This window comes from Strigops habroptila, chromosome 1 (assembly GCF_004027225.2).
Source record: "Strigops habroptila isolate Jane chromosome 1, bStrHab1.2.pri, whole genome shotgun sequence".
In the NCBI taxonomy this organism is placed as follows: domain Eukaryota; kingdom Metazoa; phylum Chordata; class Aves; order Psittaciformes; family Psittacidae; genus Strigops; species Strigops habroptila.
In genome coordinates, this window is record NC_044277.2 from 47,908,006 (window position 1) to 47,930,160 (window position 22,155).

Below are 22,155 nucleotides of genomic sequence, written 5' to 3' on the forward strand. Positions count from 1 at the left end.
GTACTGCAGGTGGGGTCTCATGAGAGTGGAGTAGAAGGGGAGAATCTCCTCCCTCGACCTGCTGGCGACACTCCTTTTGATGCAGCCCACCATAGGCTTAGTTTTCTGGGCTGCGAGGGCACACTGCCGGCTCATACTCAGGTTTCCATGCCCAGCATCCCAATCCCTTCCCCGCGGGGCCGCTGCTAGGCGGCAGCACCGGCCCTTTAAGGAGGCGGTGCCGGTCGGCGGGATCCCGATGCCCGTTGGTGCTACGTGGCGCTGCGATGGCCGCCGCCAGCCGGGCCCGCGCTGGCTTTGGCGGCGGTGTTGGCGGCGGGGCGGGCGGTGACAGATGTATCTGAAGAGGCCGGTGGGCGGCCTCGCCTTCTGCCTCTTCTACCTGGCGTCCTGCTTCACCAACAAGGTGAGGGCTGGCGGGGAGCCGCCCCCTTCTCCCCCCAGCCTCGGACGGGCCAGGGCAGGGTGAGGCGGAGGGAATGCGGGGCGCTGGGCAGTCGGTGTAGCGGGAGTGGGAGGCTGCGCCCGAGGGAGCGAGGTCAGCGCTAGGACACAGCAGGAGGAGGAGAAGAAGGAGCGACTGTGCCCCCTTCTTGCCCTGCCCTCCTCAGGGAGAGCCGGCCGAGGAGGGCTACCCCCGAGTGAGACCTTCCCCCGGCACCTCAGCCCACAGGCGCACCCCAGTGTGCACTCCAAGTTCAGAAATGACATATTTAGGAGAGTAAAGGGGTAACGTCATACTATTCAAACGAGCTAAATGTTAGCTATAGAGCCAGAAACTAGGCTGCTTTGAAAGCACTGGTGAGGCTGAATATAGTTACTGCAACCACTGAAAGCACAGTCATTACCCAAGAGATCTATTAACTCTTGTAACAATAGTACTAAGTATCCAAGGGGAAAATGTGATATACTCAAATTGTTATAGCAGCAGTGAAACAAATGTTAACTTCCACAGACCCTTTGACAGTTTAATTAACCTGCAAATTAAGGACGAGAAGTCTGTTTGCCACTGTGGAACTTAGTTGCTCGCTGATATTGCTGAAATGTCTAAGTAGAAAGAGAAGTAGGCTGAAGATGGCCGCATTGTGGATAAAGTTGCATAGTTTAAACATAGCCCAAAGTAGTTTTTTCACTCTGGGAGAAGGAGATAAAGTAACCACTCCTTGCTGTCCTATTTATCAGAGAGTGGGTCTGTGTTTCTGGTGCAGATTTCTGAAAGAAGAGATGTTTTTGAAGCAATCAAGGTATGGGTTTTCTGAGGGAGAGTTAGAGAAAAGCAGCATTTCAAAGGTGAAAATGAAATCTCTTATGAGCATTGGCCACTGATTTCTGTTCCAAGGTACGCTTGCCATTAATGGCTTGCCATTAAGAGGTGGGCTGAAGCCCAGATGGGAAGCAGAGTTTGTAGGGAGAGATAATACACTTTGATTTGACGGACTGGTAGGAGCAGTGATTAGTCAAACAGAGAGGGGCTAGAAAAGCTGCCACATTGCATCATACATTGGAAAAGGTTTAATTACACTTGAGAGGAAATTGGAAGGACTTTGACATGGGACCTCCATTTTCAAACCTGAATGGAGGTAATGAAGTTAAAAATAACCAGAATATAGACTGTTCAGTTGTTGCAGATGGTATGTAATCAGAAGAGCGAGTACGAACATATGCAGGTATATTGTCCTGATTTAAAACCCAGGTGGCCGTTCTGCCAAGTGTATGTATAATATGCCCTGTTGTGAACCAACAACCCTTGTCTCTGTATATTGATGCCAGCTTTTTAGTGACACTCTCCCCACCTAAAAGCTGGATCTTGCAGGGTGCTCAGCACAGTTTCTCCTCTGTTGAAAGCTTTCAGCTTCTCCTTTTGCTGTTGACAGCTCCTGCTGGCTCCTGGAAGGGACGGCAGGTACCTTTCCTCTGAAGAAGCTTCATTCATTCTTCTCCTTTGCAGAAATAGTATTTATATACTTCATTATAGGAAGTTGTTAGATCCTGATATACATATTGAAAGGCATATGTATTACTGCCTCATATTTGCATATATACCTATGTAGTGGGAAAAGACACTACCACCCATATGCACAGACCCTGACAAAGCGTGCTAAAGCAATGACACAGAGGTTTTGCTTCTTTCCTCCCACATATTACATCTCCAAAGGGCTTTATGGACTGTTTAATATTTTACACAAAATAGTGTGTGAACAGAGTGTCAGTGTCTTACAGATGAATTAATCAGAAGGAGACAATTATGTTAAGATTGATTCTGCCAAAGGTTGCCTCTGTGGTACAATGTGATTTTAGTTGACAAGTGCTTGTGTCTTTTTGTTCCTGTTAATCCTTTTCCCATTCAGTGTGATGCATGGGGTGTACTCAGAAAGAGCATTTCAGAAGGTAGCCTTCTCTCTGTTGTTCAGTCGGTCTACTCTATACCCCATGTACTCTGGAGTCTACTACCCTCCACTGGTAGTGACTGGGGCAGCATCCAGCAGTTCTGGCGTTGGAAGAGAAGTCACTGATCTTTTCGTTTTGTTTTTTTTTTTTATTTTAGTAGAAACTATTTGTGTTCTGTTGCTCTTGTGATTGTTAATGTTATAAGCTGTAGGTGTTTGATGTCCATTAATTTGGTATTTGTTTTCCAGTATGTCCTGTCTGTCCTGCAATTTACCTACCCTACCCTTTTTCAAGGGTAAGTATCGTTTTAAGAACACAGTTGTTTGAAAAATGACTGTAATCAGTAAATATCTTGCTGTTCCATGCTGAAGCTGACTTTATTACCCCTTGTCATTACTGGCTTTACTGTCTAGAGAACATACTTCATGAAGCCTTAGTAAAGCATTCATTAATGTGTCCTGGTTAATTTTTAAACACCACAACAGTGATGTAATTAAGATATATAGACTCTCTCGTTTCCCGTTTTTCTGAAAGTCTTATGCGCAGCATAGAAAAGTAGCAATTATATTACAGCCTGTCTTTTTTGGAAATGGTACTCATGGATAATGTGCAGTTGTGGTGTATTCTTTCACTATGTTAATGAAAACCAGCCTTAAACCCATATTTAGGCATACACAAATACCATGTTGCTTATTTTCATGCTCAGCCTTTGTTGTAACTCTCCATCACAAGTCACTGTCATATCTTAATGAGCATTGTGAGAAATGTGACGTTTTGTCAAGTATTCATCAGTACTGTTAATAATTTGTGAGACATTTAGTGGAAGTCTGGCCTCTTAGAGTTAAGACTTCCCCCATTTGTTCTTTTGAGATAATGGTAAAAATCTACAGACATCGGATATCTTTAGTTCCCTTACTGATACTTAGCATGGCTTATATTTTTGTCTGACTTGCAACCTCAGGACTGCAGTCAGCTCTAGGAATAATTGCCTGAGGAATCTCCGTTTTCTTTGAGTGTATTCAGCTCTATTAAATATAAAGCTGTGTGTCAATGAATGCTTTGACACACCCGCACGGAGACTGTCTGTTGGACAAGGCTTTTATCATATGGGGAGAGGCATTTGAGTAATGTGTGTAAAATGCACATATTGTAAATCAACATGTAAGAAAGCATATTTCAGTGGCAAGCAACTTCTTTATAGTATCTGTGTTACCACAGTTATTTCCTTTTTCTGTTATTTGGAAATGTTTCTCAGCATCTTAATATTTTTCCGTAAGTTCTGGCTTTTAAAAGTGACCTTTCCTTAATTATTGTCTCAGCTGCACTTTCATTTAGAGCTATAACAGATGAACAAAGGAGGCAAAGAATGTTATTCTCAGTTCATGCTATTATTGTTTATTGCCTCTGGTTTTGTTCCCTATGTGATCTAAGAGTATATTGCATAGTGCTAAGCATCTGGAACTGTCACTAGCTTCAACTTCTGTCTTTAAAATCTGAGACAAGAGGAAATTCTTCACAGTAAAGTTGATTAGAATTCATCACTGGCTTGGTTTAGAGCATGGTCAAGCCTGCAGCAAACATCAAGGATACCTGACTTTTAAGCTCTTGTATGCTCCTTTTCTGAAAAAGGTGAAGTGAGCTGTGATAGTAGCATTGAATATTCATCATACCTATGTGGACAATGAGCTCACTCTTCTCTGACACTGTCCAACTACATGTAATATGGCATAGAGTGAATGTATGTTTGTTTGCATTATGTGTGAGATTTTGAATAATTGCTTAAATGCATTGCAATGAATGGGAATAATAAATACACTCACTTCTACACCTATCACAGATATTGATGTGATTTAATACTGTAATACAGTGTCTGTGTCTGAACTATGCTAGATGTTGAAGGATTTTCACCCAAGAAGCATTAAACGCGTCTCTGAAAACCACTGGTTTAAGGAAGAAGCAAGCTAATAACTTTTTTAAAGATTTAAAAAAATAATCAGTGTGCATCACTACTCATTTGAAGTTATCTGCAAGCATTCCTAAGGCCTCAAATATTTCCATAATAGACTAAGGAACATCCTTTATGGTAGGATACATATTTGAGGTTTCAATGCAAGGTTATTTATCTGTAAAGTCTTCTCTAGAGGTTCTTAATTGGAGGCTCATGCAGCATAGTGATGTTATTGTTGATGACACTTGACTTGGTGCTTGCTACACAAGGTGTGTGTGGAGGGAAAGCAGTGTGAGTTCGAGGGATTTTGTAATCTAAGCTCATGGGAAGTCATAGAGCTAATGTTTGAAACTACTAGGACTACACATTTCATTCTTGGGGCTTATTGCTTCAGTTGAAGCGAGTCTTTGAATCCTGAAATCATGTTTATTTGTTCTAACAATAATAGTTTATGTATAAAAGATAGTCATCTCTTGTCACGCATCTTCAGATCAAGATCATGGCTCTAACATCCCTGTTATTATTGTAAACCTTGTGTGGGAAGCGATGATAAATTCAGTAACATGACTAAGGTAATTGTGGTAGATTGTAATTTACAAAACATTTGAAACAGGAGGTGGAAGCACCTGAGTATTATAAAATTTGGAGGAAATGAAGGCCCGCAAAAATGGAAGATTCAGAGGGGAATAGTGGCATCCCTGGTAACCTAGAGAAACAGCAAATAACTGGAGTCATGGGTGTGCTGTGAGAAATTCTGTGGATTCTAAGGTCATGCTCTATGTGGGTAAAAAGAGCAAACAATTCAGAGGTGCTGTTTTCTTTTTATTTCAGGTGGCAGACATTAGTGGGTGGACTTCTGCTTCATGTCTCCTGGAAGCTGGGCTGGGTGGAGATAAACTTGTGTTCAAGGTACTGTGGGGTTTTCAGTGTCTGATAAATACTTATTTTCTGTAGCTGGGTTATGACATAGTTAAGTTGGTTGTGGAAGTTACTAACTTGCTAAAACATAAGTCAGGGTGTGTGTGTGTGTGTTCTGCTTCACAGGTGTAGGGGAGATCTTGTGTTTTAGTCTGATGAATGTTCAATGACACACACCTCAACTGATTACTACTGTAAGGTGGATTCAATTTAACCTTGGTAAGACAGTCAAAAAAGCATAGCTATTACTGAAAACTATGAAGATAACTTATCCTGGATTATTTCTAGTATTCTAAGAGAAACCTTGGTAATGTTGGTTAAGAGCACACCCTTCCCCAAAACCTCTGTGCAGTGAGGTCCATAAATGGTCTGCCTTTTTCTCTAAGAGCTGTGTCACATAAATGGGAATCATTCACCCTTGCGTAACTCTAGCATTTATGACCACACAGCAAGAGCAGCAGTACAGGACTGATATAATAATCAAACTCCAAATTAGAAGGTGCTTTATAGACAAAGATCATCTGCTTGAACTGTGAAGGCAACTCAGAAGAGTTGTCCAGCATACTGTACTCTGCTCAGGTGAATCCATTCTGCAGTACAGAATGTGGTGATCTTTTTTGTTTTGCGAAAATGGTAGAATTTAGGAGTTGTACGCCCACAGCAATTGTTGAATCTCCATCTCTGGAGATATCAGAAACTTTACTGGACAATGACCTGAGTAATGTGACTTGACTCTGAAGCTGGGGTGGGGATTGGACTAGACAACTGCCAGAGTTCCCTTCTAATGTAACTTTTTTCAGTGAATCTGTGTTAGCAACTGATGAGTTTTCTGTTTGGGATTCAGAGAGTTGGCTTGCAAAACTCAATCTCCTGTTCCGTGATGAAATCTACATGTCTTTCGGAAGAACCAGGCTATGTTCTGTTTTCATGTCCATGCAAGTGACTACATCACCACTGAAACTTAAGTGAAGTTGTAAATACAAACAGAATTTTACTTCTTATCTTTTACGTGCAATGCAGATAAAATGAGGATATTGGTGTAAAAGCTGCCAGAGATAATGGTAGAGTCAGGATCAGGGTCCAACTCTTGCTTTAGTGGCAGTTACTGAGATATATATTACTATCAAATGTATATTGTTTATGCAGATTTTGGCTTCAACAGAACAGTCTGAAAGAATACAACCATCAATAATGTCCTTTCTAGTTCAACTTGTCATCACTATTTTTGCTTTAAACTATAAAATTAAAGAAGTTAGAAGTTGAATCTTTTTTTTCATATTGGAAAAGATATTTTATTTTTTTCGAAATTTGGAAGACATTGAAGAAAATACTGGGCAAGAAAAATTTTTTGCCTCTGAGGAGGGTGTTTTTATCTAAGAAAAGTTTTTGTGAAGAGTTAGTTCGTGTTTTGACAATGGAGACTTCAGGCCACTAGATGTCAGCACACTGTAGCAAAAGTGATTAAAATAAGTGTTGAGAAACCTCTTCGCTTAGCCAATACAGAATTCCTGTTCTAGAACTGAGTGAATGAAATTAACAGAATTAATTGACATGTTTTGGCTATAATTCAGCCAACTACTTAATCATGAGTTTAAACCTGTCTTTATTCAGAAGAATTAGGATCATGCTTTAATGTTTTGCAGAACTGGACTTGTAGCATACATCTGCGGTTTAAAAAGAAAAAAAACAACCGCCAAAACCCAACAACCAAACCCCCTAAAAATCAACTAAACAATAAAATTTCCAACAAACAAGCAAACATAATGTCTCAAAGCTTCTGTTTATCACTTCCTCTCAACTCCTTCCCTTCCAAAGGTGATTTTAATTAGTACTACCACTGGGATAATGACATTGCCCCCCCCCCCCCCCCCCCTTACTGAATTTTGGTCTCTGAATCTATCTGTTCATTTGGGTTTTTGTGGAGTTTTTTATGTGTAGTATATTTATGGTATCTGGTCCCCAGTCTTGTCACGCTTCAAATAAGAAACTGTCACCCATTTATTTATTTCCACAAAGTCTCAGTATTTCTGTCATGTGGACTGATCTCATATGCTTTTTGAGTCAGTTCAGGTTATGTCAGTGTCTCAGCAAAATTATTTTATTAGCTAGAGATCATCACCCTTTGTCTAAAGCCTGGAATACCAGCTTCACAATAAAAACCAAATTAAAACTTATTACTTCGAGTAATTTCTCTTAGGTCTTGTGGATATCCTGGTTTTCATCTGTTTTCCCCTGGTCCTCCCTGCTGTAAGAGGCTCTGCCACCATCATTGTTGCTTCTAAAGGCTGAATGGTGACCGTCTGCAAAACTTGTGTCCAAAACAAAGGCTCTGTGGAGCTTAGAGGAATATATGTAGCATCTGCATAATGCTTCCAGTGCCACAATCTGCTGCCCTAATCCTTGTAAGGCACTTTAGTCATATGTGTTCTGGTTGGCATTTCTTGTAGTGCTGAATTTTCCCCACAGCTAAGCAGCAGCTCAGAGCCTTGCTTGAACCAAAGCTCTAAAGTGTGGTTTAGGGGAACCTATCCACTGACTTTAGTGGCCTTTGAATCTAACCCTACAACCACAGCTCATAAGTTCTTTTATGTTACTGAGCTTTTTTGTTTAGCATGTACATCTCTGTATTGCCAACATAAGAAGATACTAATTGGTTTGCTTACAAAGACAGATTGTTGGTGCTGACACACTACATCAAACATCCATGCATTCTTTTTCAGTCCTTAAATTCCCAGTTGGCAGCATAAAATTCTATCCTTACATCATGGAAAAAGCATCTGAAATCCTTTTCTATGACACTTCACAGTATTGCATTGGAGATGAAGACATATTTGGGATTCCTAGATTTTAGTGGTTGGGAACACGAAAGAGCGATATTTTTATGTTCCAAATGAAAATTCAGCTTTCAGCATGTGTTCCTTTCATCTTCCCAGTCCTCCTTTGTTTTCTTCCATCCTCCTTTATTCCATTTGTGGAAGTTCCAATAAGGTGTCAGTATTCTGTTGATGTCTGATGTGAACTTGCTTGTAATGAGGTATGATAGTTTTAGATCCTGGTTTTGGTGAAATTCCAGTTGAAGTCAATAACCTTAAAAGGAACAGTGTTTTTATAAAAAATTATGGTGGCTACCCAAAAAAAAAAAAACCCAGAACAAATATTTATGCCAGTGAAAGTATCTAAAGATTACTCTATTTTTGTGATCCTGGCTTTTTGATCAAGTATCTTAGAAAATTATTTATTAAAAAGAAAAAGGAAATGTGGTATTTAGGTTTTTTTTCCTTCCCTGTATTTACATTGATTTTTGGGCATGTTTTTGTCTTTATCAAGACTGTTCTGATTTCATTATTTAGGGGTCTATTTTTCTTGTATTCATGAAGTGTGGTAGTGTAGCAGCACCTATAGTTACATTTTAAGTCTTACACTAGTTGGAAGTGTAATCCAAATTAAGGAATTACAAAGCAGTTTGATTTCATTTTGAGAACCAGTATTATTTGCTAATGTTTTCTTGACTTTAGTTTAAAGCTTGGGAAGAACTAATAGAGGTAGCAGCGTTTTCAGTCATGGGAAGCCTTTAAATCAGGCCTTTAGATCACTGCTACTCCTTTCCTCCATTGCTCAGAATCTTACATTATTCTGTCTGATATTTACCACCTACCTGCTCCCTTTTTCCCCTTAAGTACCAAGATCGAAAAAGGAAAAGTGCAAATTCTGAAGCTCCTTCTCAGAACTGAAAGCTGGCCCTGCTGCCGTAACTATGGACAAAAAAAATAACAATAATAATCAGATCAATCTGATGACTTCATCCCTCCATTAGTTGTCGAACTGCCTCTAGGAGTTTGGCTTAGTTGAAGGAGTATCATTAGGAAATCTCAAGTGATATGCTCCCACAGAGACAACCCGATCTTTAGGAAGAATCTCTTTTTAAATCTGGCTGAGAAATGAATGTGTGGGTGGGCAAGTGTATTTCTACATAGTGAAAATGTGTGCTGTCTATGCAAGTGCACCATTTTATGCCTTCATTTGTCAGTTTTTCTTCTTTTTACAGCACATCAAGGAAATTAGTTGAAATTTCTGTCGCTTAAAACCAATAGGAATAATTGCTATGAAACAAACAATTTCACAGGGAGAGAAGCCAGGGAAGGAGTAAAAGAAAGAAAATATATCTGCAAATAGTTCCTATCCGGTGTTAGATGAAGTGATTCATTTCTGTCTCAGGATTCTTTAGTAAATGGGAGGAATACTGAACAATCAGACGATGAATTTTATATGCGCATCTTTGAAATTTATGTACATATGTATTATTATATTCCTTGCAAGCAACTGTTGCTGACTTTATGTAAACATAATGTGGTGAAGTAATGGGAGTTTAATTGTTTCCACAGGTCTGAAATCCTGTCGTGGCTTCCTGCTTCAGTACTTTTTGTGGGCATTATTTATGCTGGCTCTAGGGCACTGTCTAGATTGGTAAGAAACACACAAGTAGAAGTCAGTTCTTTATTATCTCTAATTTATGAGCAAAGAACACTCCCTTTATACAGGGTTTTTAACGCTGTTCCTGGGTTGGAGGGAAAGAAGCGAAGAGGGGTTTAAGTAACACATACACTGTTAATGGTGCTGGAGCAGTGATCCCATCCTACAAAGTGCAGAGCAGTATCAAAAAGCTCTTCTGTGACAGTCCAAAGCACTCAGCATCTCTCCAGAGTACTTGGTGTTTTGCAGAGTAGAACAGCCAGTCATCTGAATTGTGCAAGTAGGGAAGAAGCTGAAGAGGTTACTAGCTGTAACTTTACAAAAGGGGGAATGGGGCTGTGGGATCTGTAGGAAATCCTGCCAGAAGGATGAAGACCATTTCAGTGATTTTGATGCTTTACAGGATTTGAAAAAATAAATAGCAAGTTCAAAAGGTATTATGGGAAGGGTTAGATTAATCAGTTTTATGATTCATTTGAATCACAGTAACCTACTAAATGTTTAGCGGATATCAAATCTGCTTACATTAAAGTTGAATGCTTTTTATTTAAATTATATAGTCTTTTGTGGGGAAAAAAAATGGTGACAGGAATTTTTGAAAACCAGCCATGTTTTACTGCTGTTATGCAGTCTGCAAGGCCAGATTCTGCACTAGTTCCCTTCTGCATTCTGTCAATGCATCTTAATCTAATTCCAGAGCCAGCTCGCTCTTGCCAGCTCCTAAACCCCAAGGAGGATCAAAAGGGAATTTTTGCCAACATTTTCCTTGTAGTGATCCCTTGAACTTCCCAGTGGAGAGATAGGGCAGAAAAGGACAGGTCTCTGTCCTCACAAGCAAGTTTGGAGGCCTCATCTTGGACCTTCAAATGATCTTCAGAAATCACAGGCATATGCTCAGAAGCCCCATGTCTCCAGATTGACTCTGCCTCAGGGTGATTGCATTTACTTCCTCTTGGTTCTTTGTCAAAGCAAGTTCCATTGCGCTTCTCTGGTATCAACTGAGCAAAGATTCCTAAGGAGAACCCTGCCTGGAAACAGCAATAAAGCCTTGGCAGCAGCGTCTTTTCTGTCTGCTCACCTGGGAGGTGGAGGAGGGATGAATCACATCCTCTCTGCTATTTCTTCTTACTTCCTAGTCATCCCTTAAGTTACCTGTTTCCCTCCTGTCCCTGCTCTGGTCGTTCAACAGTGAGATGCACTGGAGTGGCAGAGGGGCTGTGAATGGTTTTGACTTATATCCCAAACCTTTCTTAAGGAGGTTATATCCCAAACCTTTTTTAAGGAGCATCTCACATTTCTGAATGGCTTTTTGTTGTACATGAATAGGGATTTAGAGGCCTAATTCTGTGGCCGTTTTAGGAGGAAAGACAAATGCACAATTAGATTTAGGCCATAGTTAATGCCTTGTACTGGGGCTAAATTCAATCCTGCAGAGAAGCTTTAATTACAGTAACTTTGTGTACAGCAGTTTTGTGACACAGTGAGAAGGAATATGGACTCTCCCAATTTTGCACCTGAATTGGCCCACCTCATCAACGTATTTGAATTAAGTGGATTTATTGCTAAAGCAGAAATTATGTGTACTTTTTTGATCAAACCAAGGAGGCCCACCTTCAAACTTTCCTGTATACTGGCAGGGCTACAATCTTAATCTCTGTTTGTGCCTCTCCCTAGAGGTGCTGGCAGTCTTCCCTGCCCAGGAGTTCAGGGCTGGAACTGGCAGAGGAGTGCTTAGCTCTGGACTGTGGTACACTAACAAAAGTATGCAGAGCTGTGACGGGAGGTTTGTACAGAGTCTATTCTCCCTGCCTGCCCAACCAGTAAACCTTTCTTTCTGTAAGCATTAAGTCCACTCACAAATTTAAAAAATACTCACATCAAAGGCAACAGACATATGGAGAAGGTTAACTGGGCTAGGCAAACTGGAGCCATTGTTGGCTCCAAAATACATTTGGAAGAGCCAAAAGCAGAGGGGAAGAAAATAAAACCCAACAAATTGGCTTCGCAAAAGGGAGAATGTAAATTCTGCTGTCAACTTTCTTTGGGTATGGTTATTTCTTGTATTTCCTATTATTGTATCAGGCTCAGGATGCTTATGTTAGATACTTCTGGGTTTATGTTCTTAGTCATCTAGCAACAGGATTGGGAATTGGTTTTCAGAACCAGTGAAGCTGGGGCTGACAACTTCATGCCAGCTGTGTTTGTGTGATTTCCATTCCTTGCTAATTTAGAGGTGTTAGAAGTTATCTTGGTGCAACTGTTGTGTTTATGGATCCACCCCAGTTGTCGTTATGACTTAAAATGTTTAATTAGTGATACTTATCTGGCTTTGTGGAAAGAAAGGAAAAATCCAGAAAATACAGATTTCTGAATGCAAAGCCAGATTTAAGAGGTATTTGCTGCTTATACCACCTGAAAAGGCATGGACATCACTGAGAGATTAACTCATTCTCTACTCATGTAATTTAAATACTGTACACAAGTGGGGAAATGCTGCTTCCTAAAACTGCCTTAGTCTTTAGATTATCTTAATTGGAGCAGAGAATTGCTTGTTTCAACTGTTTGAGAGACCATGGATCTGATTTGGAGGAAGTATTATGAACCAGTAATTCTGGTTGGGTTTGCCTGGGGCAATGGGTGTTTGATTCATTATTGTTATCACTGGGGTTTGTTTCTTAATGATTTCATATTGGGATGGTGTCCAGATACCTCAGTGGATAGAATTTCGACATCACTTGCGTATGAACTATTATATTTCTACCCTGATTTTGGGCAGCTCTTCCTAGCAGTAACTGAAAGCAATCACCTAAAATCATCTTGCCTATAATTCTGTTGCTAGGAGTCACACTGTATTCTTAGGAGCAGTTGACAGAGATGGGAAAACTAATGAGAACCATTTACTGTGGAGGCTGCAGATATTTGAACAGAGAGGCAAAACTAGAGGCAGAAACCTAGAGCAAATTTCACTGAGGTAGTTGCATACAAACAGACTGACTGAGCATTCAGAAGCGGGAGAAGCAGCAAGCAGGGTCTGCATTTAAAGATGCCTGTGCCATGTAATAGTGATTGGAATGGGTCTAAGTCCCTTTTAGGAGATGCGGTGTGGGTTTACAGCTCAAAAAATCAAAACAAACTCCAAAACTACAAGCATGTGGGACAGCTTTCCCTTAGAGGAGTGCCTCTTCCTGTGTGTGTGACTGTTGTGGGTTGATTTGGGCATTTTTCTTCTCTCCCAATGGCAGCCAATCCCAGTGTTCCTCACTGTGCACAACGCGGCAGAAGTTATAACCTGTGGGTTCCAGAAGTTTGTGCAGAAAGAGGTAACTGATCTATTAATTGACATGTTCAAGGTACCCCCTGTGATATACCTGCCATATAACAAAACACCTAATTTCTTTTAATATGGGCATTAGTGCTAAATGCTTTTCTAGTCTTGCAGTGATAGCTAGTCATTAATGAGACCCAGAGAGAGCTTTGCTCTTCGCAAGTATTCCTGTTGATGTTTTCTTTTCCCCTTTAGTTGATCAAACTCTGCAAATGCGTATCACCAGTTTGATCTGCATTTTTAAGACTGCCTTGGTCCTGCTTGTTTTGCCCTTTTAAAATTAATATCCGCTCTCTCTCATGCCCCATGTAAGATTCTGTTTGTTTGAGCTGCAAGGGAGGACACCTGTGTCCTTAGATCTAACCAGTATATCTAGTGTATTGTATGATTATAGGTAGATCACATCTCCACATGAAATGCAGGAATAACAGTGCATTTCTGGATTTGTTCTGAATGCTTCAGAATCTGTCCCAAGTCTTAAATCTGTTTTAAAGTTACAAGAATAATTCCTGCACCCTTTAGTAAGAGCTGGGTTTCTTTCTCACAAACTGCAATGGGAATCCTTCTGTTTTTTAGGCTATTTCTAATTGACCAGGGAGCTGCTGTGTGAGGTAGCTCTGAGAAATCATTAATCACAAAGTGATTTCTGCGGTGGCCTCCGGCTTGCTGTGGAAGGGATCTTGCATTCATTACATCTGTTGTGTATATAAAAGACAAATAAGTGGCCCATGGTTGCTATTCGTAACAAACTGAAGAGGTCACTAAGGTTATGCCTTAGTGTGTACACACTACTTAGGACATAGTAGTGTGTACCGTGGCATGTCCCTATGTCATTGTCCTCTGATTATTGTCCCTGACAAAGTGTTTCATATTCTCCTTCTAGCTCACATGCTTATGACTCCTCTTTTTAAAAACAAAAGCTCTATGGACAAGTATAATGCAAACACAGATCGTGCTAGGAAGCTTCTGGGGAATAATTTGGGATCAAAGGATTGGGAAACTCTCAGGAGTTTAGACCTGTGGTCGTACCTAATAAATTAAGAATACTCAATATTAGGTTACATAAAATACACAATTTTGGTATAATTCAAGTGAAGTTTGAGGACCAGGTGTAAAGTCATGTCTGGTTTTAGGTTTACCTGCTGGTAAGTAATCTGAAAATATAAATCAAGTTGAAGTAGGCTAATCTGTAATCCTGGTTCTTCTTTTCAAATTAAAATTGCTAAGCAGCGCTCAAATGTAATGCACTGTTGAATGTTGCTCACAGGATTTTTAATGTGTTTGGTGCAGTAAGATCAGCTGTCATCATTTTCCTGGATTTGGAAGGAGAAAACATTATTTCACCATTTTTATTTTTAAATTTTAATTTTTTGTTCATACGTTCTTTTTTACAGCAGACCTCTCATCTGAAAGTGTGTAGGTAAGCTTTTAAAATTGCTCAGATTCAGATTCAGACTTGTTTCGGCTCCAGCTTCTGTATTTGCTTCAGATAATGGCACACCAAAACAATGAAGAATGAAAGGCACATTCCCGTGGGCGGTGAGCCTAAATTGCAACATTGGAATAATTAAATAGTTTTAAAATGTATTTTCCTTTTCTTTTTCTTTTTCTTTTTTCCTTTTTTTTTTTTTCTTTAACCGCTGCTTAAATAGATACCTTTTTTTCTCCTTATAAAAATAAAAAGCCAGAAGGCCAGTCTTCCTGAATAACAAAGCAGTGCTTGTAGGAATGTTTTCGGAAAGGAGATGGAAACCAGGCTTAACGTTCCAGTGGGTAATCTTAAACAGCAAGAGAAAGATAATTAATGTGATAGAAAATAGCTAAAAATGCCTCTCCTGAGAAAGAAAGAGTAAGTGATATCTAGTTCTGCTAGAATCATTCATATTAAGCTACACAACCTGCCAGCCCTCATTGGCCCTAGTTGTTTTGGCTTCAAAAAGGAGATAGAAAGGGACAAAGGGAAGTCAGCCAGTCATGTGTTAGAAGTTTCATTCTACCCTCCCCTCATCCCCTTGAAGAATGCATATTTGCTGTCCTGCACATTCTGTAATCTTTTAGCTGTACTTAGAGTGGATAATGTTGGATTACTATTTAGTATACTTAGAGGCACCATCTTCCTAATTTCTTCCTGTTGTTTCCATTATATGACTTACTGTGGCCTTGTTTTCACCACTGGATTTTTGTCAAGGATGCCAGGTCTTTTATCATCTTTATTCTGTATTTTCCTATGCCCCTGGAGAGCAGGAAAATAAGCTGCAAAAGCAAATGTTTGTTATTATTAAAAGTAGCAGTCCACAGAAATTCCACATCAGAGTATTCAGTGTAGCTTGTAGAAATACCTACTCAGCCACAGGTTAAGAATTTACTTACTCCAAGTAGAGGACTAGAGGAGGACTGGTGCTGTCCTTAATCCCTTTGTAGTGTAATACTATTCAGTCCCACTTGTTCTGTGTTCTGGAGCTGCATCGTAACTTTTAATGGAGTCACTTCTACTGGAATTGTTGTAATAGGCAATTCACCTTAATGAAAGAACTTTTGGGTAGCCATTCACAGCCAGAAATTTGTAGATTTTGGCTTTCTGAAGCAACCGAGGGAAGCCAGATGGCAAACGAAGAATAATATTCTCTACCAAAAAGCTTGTTTTCATCACTGCTGGGGTGTTTTGTGCTGCTTTTCATACAAGTTTGCTGTATGAGTTAGAAGAGTGAATGATGTAAAACTTAATTTTGGTGGCAGAAATTACTTTTTAAATATGGAATAAAAATTAAACAAATGAATTGTCAGTGTAAAATTGAGTGGAATTGCCTGTACTTTGCTGAGCATACAAATTCAGGTTACAAGGGTTTGGTCCTGTTTGTTTTTTCTCCACAGCGTACTGTTCCTCCTGGTAGCAGCAGTGTGCCTTCCTTTATGTGACACAGAGGTGAGCTCTGCTTTGTAAAGCAGCTCAAGTTAAACCTCGATGTTTGGCATCTTGTTAGCGTATGAGGGATGTAGCTTTTACTTGTAAGCTGGGGTGGGATTCTTGCAAAGGATCTGAAAATGTTGCCTGTGCTGTGTTGTAGTCTTGCTAGTGTTGATGTGTTTGCGTCATGATAAAACCTCTGAGCAGACATACAGCTCAACAGTGAAGATGATCGCTGGGGAAACCATCGTTTAACTTCTTATGGGGCTTAGAGCTAATGACTTAATGAATTAATTGCACATACAATGTCAGGTGAATTCCTCTCAAAAATGCTTATTTTTCCCCGTTGATGAAGAAAGCCTACCTTGCTCAGAGACAGATATCTGTGTAAAGCACTCTTTTAGATACTCTGTGGTTAGCTGGAGCCTCGGGGAGAGAGCCTGTTAAGCTGCTGTAGGGGCTGAGAGGGAAAAGGAGATGAGAAGAAAAACCTTAGTGATGTTCCTATGATCCACTTGTCCCTCCCTGACTGCCAAGACAAGACTGAACAGACTGAGGTCTATATGCTCAGTTTGTTTAAAATGGTGTACATATCTGAAAGAAATAGAGCTGTTCTCGCCAAGACTAGCTCAGAGCCTGGTTAACAGGAGCATGCCACATCTCTAAAGTGGGACAGGAAAAAATTTAGTCTTCCTAGTCTTTCATCATCTTCTCTTTCTTTGTAGCATAGATCCCACTCACTGTACTTGCTTTATGAAGCTAACTGCAGGGAAATAGCAATAAGTATGTTTACAGGAATGTGCTTTTATTTACATGGATGTTCTCTATTGCAGTTTGATCCAAATGGTTATTTATGGGCTCTAATTCACTTGATCTGTGTTGGTAAGTAATTTCTTTTGGAAAAGGAATTAGGAAGACTGAATGTGTTGGAGAAATCGGCTTTATTATAAAGTTACTGATATTTAAAGTTCTTGATGTAAGACACCCTTGGAAAGAACGGAGAAGCTCAGTAAATATAAGAAAGTGCATTCCTTTTATATCTTTTACATTGAAAACAACAACAGAATAAACTCGATACTGCAGTCAGTTAACAGTGAATGAGAAAATGTATGTATAATTTTAATAAGCACAGAGCTTTTTTGGGAGTTTTTGATGGTTGCCTACTAAGAGACACTTCTTTCTAAGGGGAGAAGAAACATGAAAAAAACCCAAAAACCCAAGCAAGAACTTGTAGTTGGAGCTTTATTGCACACATTGATTTTATTTAAAAACTGACAGAAATATTCTAAAATACCATGGAATATGCTCCCAGAGGAAGGATGTTGAAATGTTGGGATTTTTTATGCAATCATGTGCATTTTTTAAAAATTTTAACAAGGAGTTGTGTAACCTGTCAGATTTTCGTTTGTCTATTTCAGACTAAACATTGATTTGGATATATCATAATTCTTCCCTGAAAAGCTAGAAACAGACAGACCCAGAAAATCTGAAGAAAACAAGAGTAGTAATTTTTAACTCTGAGATTTGGGTCTTTTGCAGCATTAGGCTGGATAATAAGGGACTTCTGTTTGGTTCTTAGCTGTCCTATAGACTTAGTGAGTGACTCATTCATATGTTAAGTCTTGTCTGCAAATTAGAGAAGATTCCTTCTTTATTCTGTTTATTCATACTGTAAATTTTTCAGGGCAGAGGTAATGCGTTTATGTGTATTCGTGTCTAGGGAGGTCTAGAGATCTCATTCTAGAATGTTGTTAACATACAAATAAGAAATAGTTTTTGGGTTTGGTTTTTTTTTCTTTTCCTTTAGGAAATGTTATATATAAACAGTTGCTCTTAGATAAAACAAAAAGCTAAGGATTTTTCACTTCAAATACTTGTTTGCTGTAACAAGTGATGTTGTTGCTTTCTCAAAGCCAAAAGGTCTCATTTGTAAAACAGTGCTAGGCCACGGAGGTGGAAAACTGCTTAGAGATTCTTCAGGAGGCCCCTTCTGTGTGCTTGAAACATGTAGGAAGTGCCAACATAATGTTTATGCTCAAAATATAGCTTATTTCCATTTCTCTTGTTTTGGAGAGGAAGTTGTTGATACAACCATTGGGGGTTCCTGTGTAATTAGATTTCCTATCAACTGACACAGAATAAAGATGCTACAAGAAAGGGCAAACAAATGAATTAATTCATCGCACAGAATTAGAGAAAGGACATGTGTTCTACCCTTCAGTTTGTCTAACGGAGACAGAATTGAGGACATCTACTACATAGTGTTCTACTGAATTTGATTTTCATTTTCTGTTTTTCTTTGTGAATAAAAAAAAAACAACCAACCAACCAAAGACTTGAAGAAGGGGTCTGAAAAAGCCCCAGAGCTAGAAGCCGTACTGTTCCTTTCTCGAGTGCTAAAGCTTTTCCCAGAATAGAAATGGGAGCTAACCAAAGGTGGGTAGGTCAAGAATGTACCCAAAAATGGTGTGGGCTGAAGAAACCATTCTGTAACACTTTTCTGTATGTATTCACATACGTGCACAGAGCTAAGAGTTTTCTTCAGAACTAGAAGAAACACATATCATGATAGTACTCTGAGATTATAATGCTTTGAAAACCATCAATTTGAAGTGATAGGTTCATTTTACTCATGGTTTAGATATCCTTTGTGCCATGTTGCTAGACTGTAATTCAGAGGGGTTCCACATCTGCCAGTATCACGGCCAAACAAGCATGGTTTGTCAGTGATTGCATGTTACAGCAATTACACGTCTTTTCAATTACAGGGGCTTACAAAGTATTTCACAAGTTGTGGAAACCTAGCTCTTTAAGGTAATGTGTTTTCATGTTCTTTTAAAAAGAAAGAGATTGTTATCAAAGAGGGTTAGAGACACATCTGTGTAGCAGTCTGGTAAACTGTAGGAATCTCTGTGTTATCAGTGTGAGCTGAGCCACTCTTGGTTAATCATTAATGAATTCTCTTGCAAGAGGAGCCTTATTTATTGTTGGTAACAATAGCATGTGGTTATTGATAGTCGTATGCCTAACTGAAACACTGAATTAGTTTTAAACAGTGTTATCAAAGGGTGATGATTCAGTTCTGGAAGAAGAACCCCTAGTTAACTGGCACAGGCATTGAAAGGAAACATTAGTTTGTGTTAGCCTTGAAAGCTGCATGGTTTGAATCTGTCAGTATCTCCCTTTGCCGCACAGTCTCAAAAGCCTTTAGCGGCTGATGACTTCCCACAGGACTGGAATGGCTGAGTACCTTAAAAACCTTACACTAATCCCATGTGCATGTTAGATAAACAGACAGACAATAGTTGTTTTGAAAGCAGGTGACATTACATGTTTACAGTGTCTATCATCTGTAGTTGTCTGTCTATCTCCTATGAAAGGAGATAGATATGTTACCTCTGCAAATTATGTGTATGTACATAATACACAAATGTGTATAAAATCTGGATAAGCTCATTTATTTCAAAACCATTTTCCATCTCTGATTAAAAGATCTAAATTTTAGTCAGTCTCACTTTATCTTCACTTTAAACGAGACTGCCACTGACATAATAACAATAGAAACAATGTGCAAATGATGTGTAAATTAATATGTAATTAATATGTGTCAAGTAATACAATTCATATATTGCTAATACAATGTAAATAGTTTATTGTTAGAATGTATATAATTATAATATAATGTTAGTATTACCTAATTATAATGTTGTGTCATATAATATTATCTAATGTAATACTACAATATTAAAATACTATTTAATATACTGATCTCTTACACCAAGTGAACTACGTTACTAAAAAGAACACCTTTTTTTCTTTCTCTCCTCTCCCAGTGATCTGGACCAACAGTACATCAACTATGTATTCAGGTAAAATGAATAAGTCTTTGATACACCATAGCTGGTTTTATGTGGCATGTGTTTTCATTTTCAACCATGGCTTGTTTAGGAAACGCATAGCTACCACTGCTTAAATGTATGTATTTAGCAGGACATTCACTGAAAGAAAGTGCTAAGCTGAACAGTTTAGTATCTGAATTTTTTTGGCTCAGGTTATAGGTGGACATGCCAGTATACACCTGGGGAGGTAACGAGGTGTTAATTATGAATTTTTTAATCACCATGTACACAAGTGATCAATCACTTCCAGTAATAATATTTACAGAGTAACTCCCTGGCAATACCTCACTTCAGAAAATAAAACTTGTACAAAATTGCCAGAAGGAGAGGTAGTGATTACAAAAGTATGACGTGCAAAGAACATGAGCAGTAAGTGATTGTTCAGAGTGCTGTTAGTGGGATTGAGTAATTCAGACTTTCAGTTGTTTTTCTGATTTGGAGATATAAAAATGGCTTGTTATTTTGTAGTTAGTGAAAGAGCCTGAGTCACTGACCAGACTTCACTGTGGGTTTTTTGTATATAAAAAAGAGTCAGTCTTTCCTCAAAGAGCCATATAAGCCAGAACATTTGGTGTGCATTGGCTTCTGCTAGATTTTTGTGAGGCTTTATTAAGAGTCTCCTCCATTCATAATCACATCTTGTATATGTTGACTTCTTTTCTTGCAATGATAGCTAAAGTTGTATAGGAATACTATGAAGTACAGATACTAAGTTCTAGGAAATGATAGTGAAAAGAATGAAAGAGAGAACATGGAACTAGATTGGAAACTAGATGATCTTAAGGTCCTTTCCAACCCTAACTATTCTATGATTCTATGATTCTAAGGGCAACGGAGCTGGTGAAGGGTCTGGAGCACAAGTCTTTAGAGAAACGGCTGAGGGAAATGAGCTTGTTTAGTCTGGAGAAGAGAAGGCTCAGGGGGAACCTTATCACTGTCTACAATTACATGAAAGGAGGATGGAGTGAGGTGGGGGTCGATCTCTTCTCCCAAGTACCAAGCAATAGGACAAGAGGTAACGGCCTCAAACTGCACCAGGGGATGTTTAGATTGGATATTAGGAAGAATTTCTTCACTGAGAGGGTGATCAGGCATTGGAGTAGGCTGCCCAGGGCAGTGGTGGAATCACTCTTCCTGGAAGTGTTCAAAAACCATGTAGATGAGGCCCTTAGTGACATGGTTTAGTGGTGGACTTGGCAGTCCTGGGGTAATGGTTGGACTTGATGATCTTAAAGGTCTTTTCCAACCTAGCTGATTCTGTGAACAGAGGTTAGGAATAAGCATAACAAAAGCGATTTTGTGTTTGCCATTTCATTGGATGGATGTGTGCTCTTGTCTGATCACATTAAAGGAACACAGCAGGGACACCAGTGTAGGACAGTTACTTCAGTTCAATTCACATTTATCTTCTGAGCATCAACATGATAATACTGTGTATCTCCTTCTATCTTAGTTCAATCAAATCATGCAGGCCTCTGATTTTGCATTTGTGTGATTCCAGTGTCTTATTCACCAGGGTCCCATGTGTTGACAATATCTGAATACCAGTTTGCTTGAAGTAGGCTCTTGTTTAAGTCAGTTGTTGTTTTCCATCTACTATGAAGTGAAAGCAAATCAATTTTACTCAAAGAAGGTAGTTGTGTTTGTTGAAGCTGTTTTGAAGAATTAGTCATGGAACTTACAAATATGTTGCTGTGTGCAAAAATAACCCATGAAGTTTGGAATGAGCTGTAGCTATTTGTTTCATGTTGAATCATGAAACAAGCAGTAAAATCAATTGATTTTTCATTTGGCACCTGCCTGGCTATGGCTCTCAGTGGTCATTTTAGTTTAAAACTGGGCCCGAACCTTTAAATTCAGATTTTCACTAAAGGTCTTAATTTTGCAGCTTTGATTGAAAAGTTGGGGCTGGGTTCCCGCTCTGTTAGTTGATAGTAGCCCTTGTCTGTGAAGTTGTGTCCAGCAGAGAGCAGGAGTTCCACATTACATGGCAAGCGTGGTTATTGATTTAGAGGCTTTTGAAAGAAATTTCTCGTTAAGGAACTGTGAGGCTCAGGGATATGTATTTTAAAAACAAAAAACCAACAATAGAATTGTGCAGATTGGAAGACAGCTTTTTTTAGCATCTGCTTAAAAGCAAAAATGTGTTATTAAAGCTTGCAAAGATTTTTATTATTAAGGGGCTTGAAGGTCAATGTAGCTTCTAAGATGATGGTGCAAAGCAATAGCTGGAAAACAGATGGCTTGGAGGAGGTAGAAGGCAGGATATTTGTTTATTTGGTTTGGGTATGTGTATCTCTGT

The 22,155-nt window shown here is 39.2% G+C and overlaps 1 protein-coding gene across 5 annotated transcripts in view; it reads left to right on the forward strand.

Moving 5' to 3' along the window:
* The window catches only part of TMEM241 (transmembrane protein 241), a 73,608-nt gene that overhangs the window by 17,666 nt on the left and 33,787 nt on the right, over positions 1–22,155 (forward strand). Inside the window, exons 1-10 of one of the 5 annotated variants that reach the window (XM_030505869.1) lie at positions 236–406; positions 2,637–2,683; positions 5,168–5,245; positions 9,637–9,718; positions 12,967–13,044; positions 14,444–14,469; positions 15,921–15,972; positions 16,788–16,836; positions 18,723–18,768; positions 19,788–19,823. In XM_030505869.1, the coding sequence (XP_030361729.1) occupies positions 335–406; positions 2,637–2,683; positions 5,168–5,245; positions 9,637–9,718; positions 12,967–13,044; positions 14,444–14,469; positions 15,921–15,972; positions 16,788–16,836; positions 18,723–18,768; positions 19,788–19,823 (566 nt within the window). In that variant the 5' untranslated portion in view covers positions 236–334. Of the gene's footprint in view, positions 1–235; positions 407–2,636; positions 2,684–5,167; positions 5,246–9,636; positions 9,719–12,966; positions 13,045–14,443; positions 14,470–15,920; positions 15,973–16,787; positions 16,837–18,722; positions 18,769–19,787; positions 19,824–22,155 lie in introns of those variants that run through there. The other 4 variants (XM_030505878.1, XM_030505889.1, XM_030505898.1 and 1 more) reach the window with 4 other exon arrangements.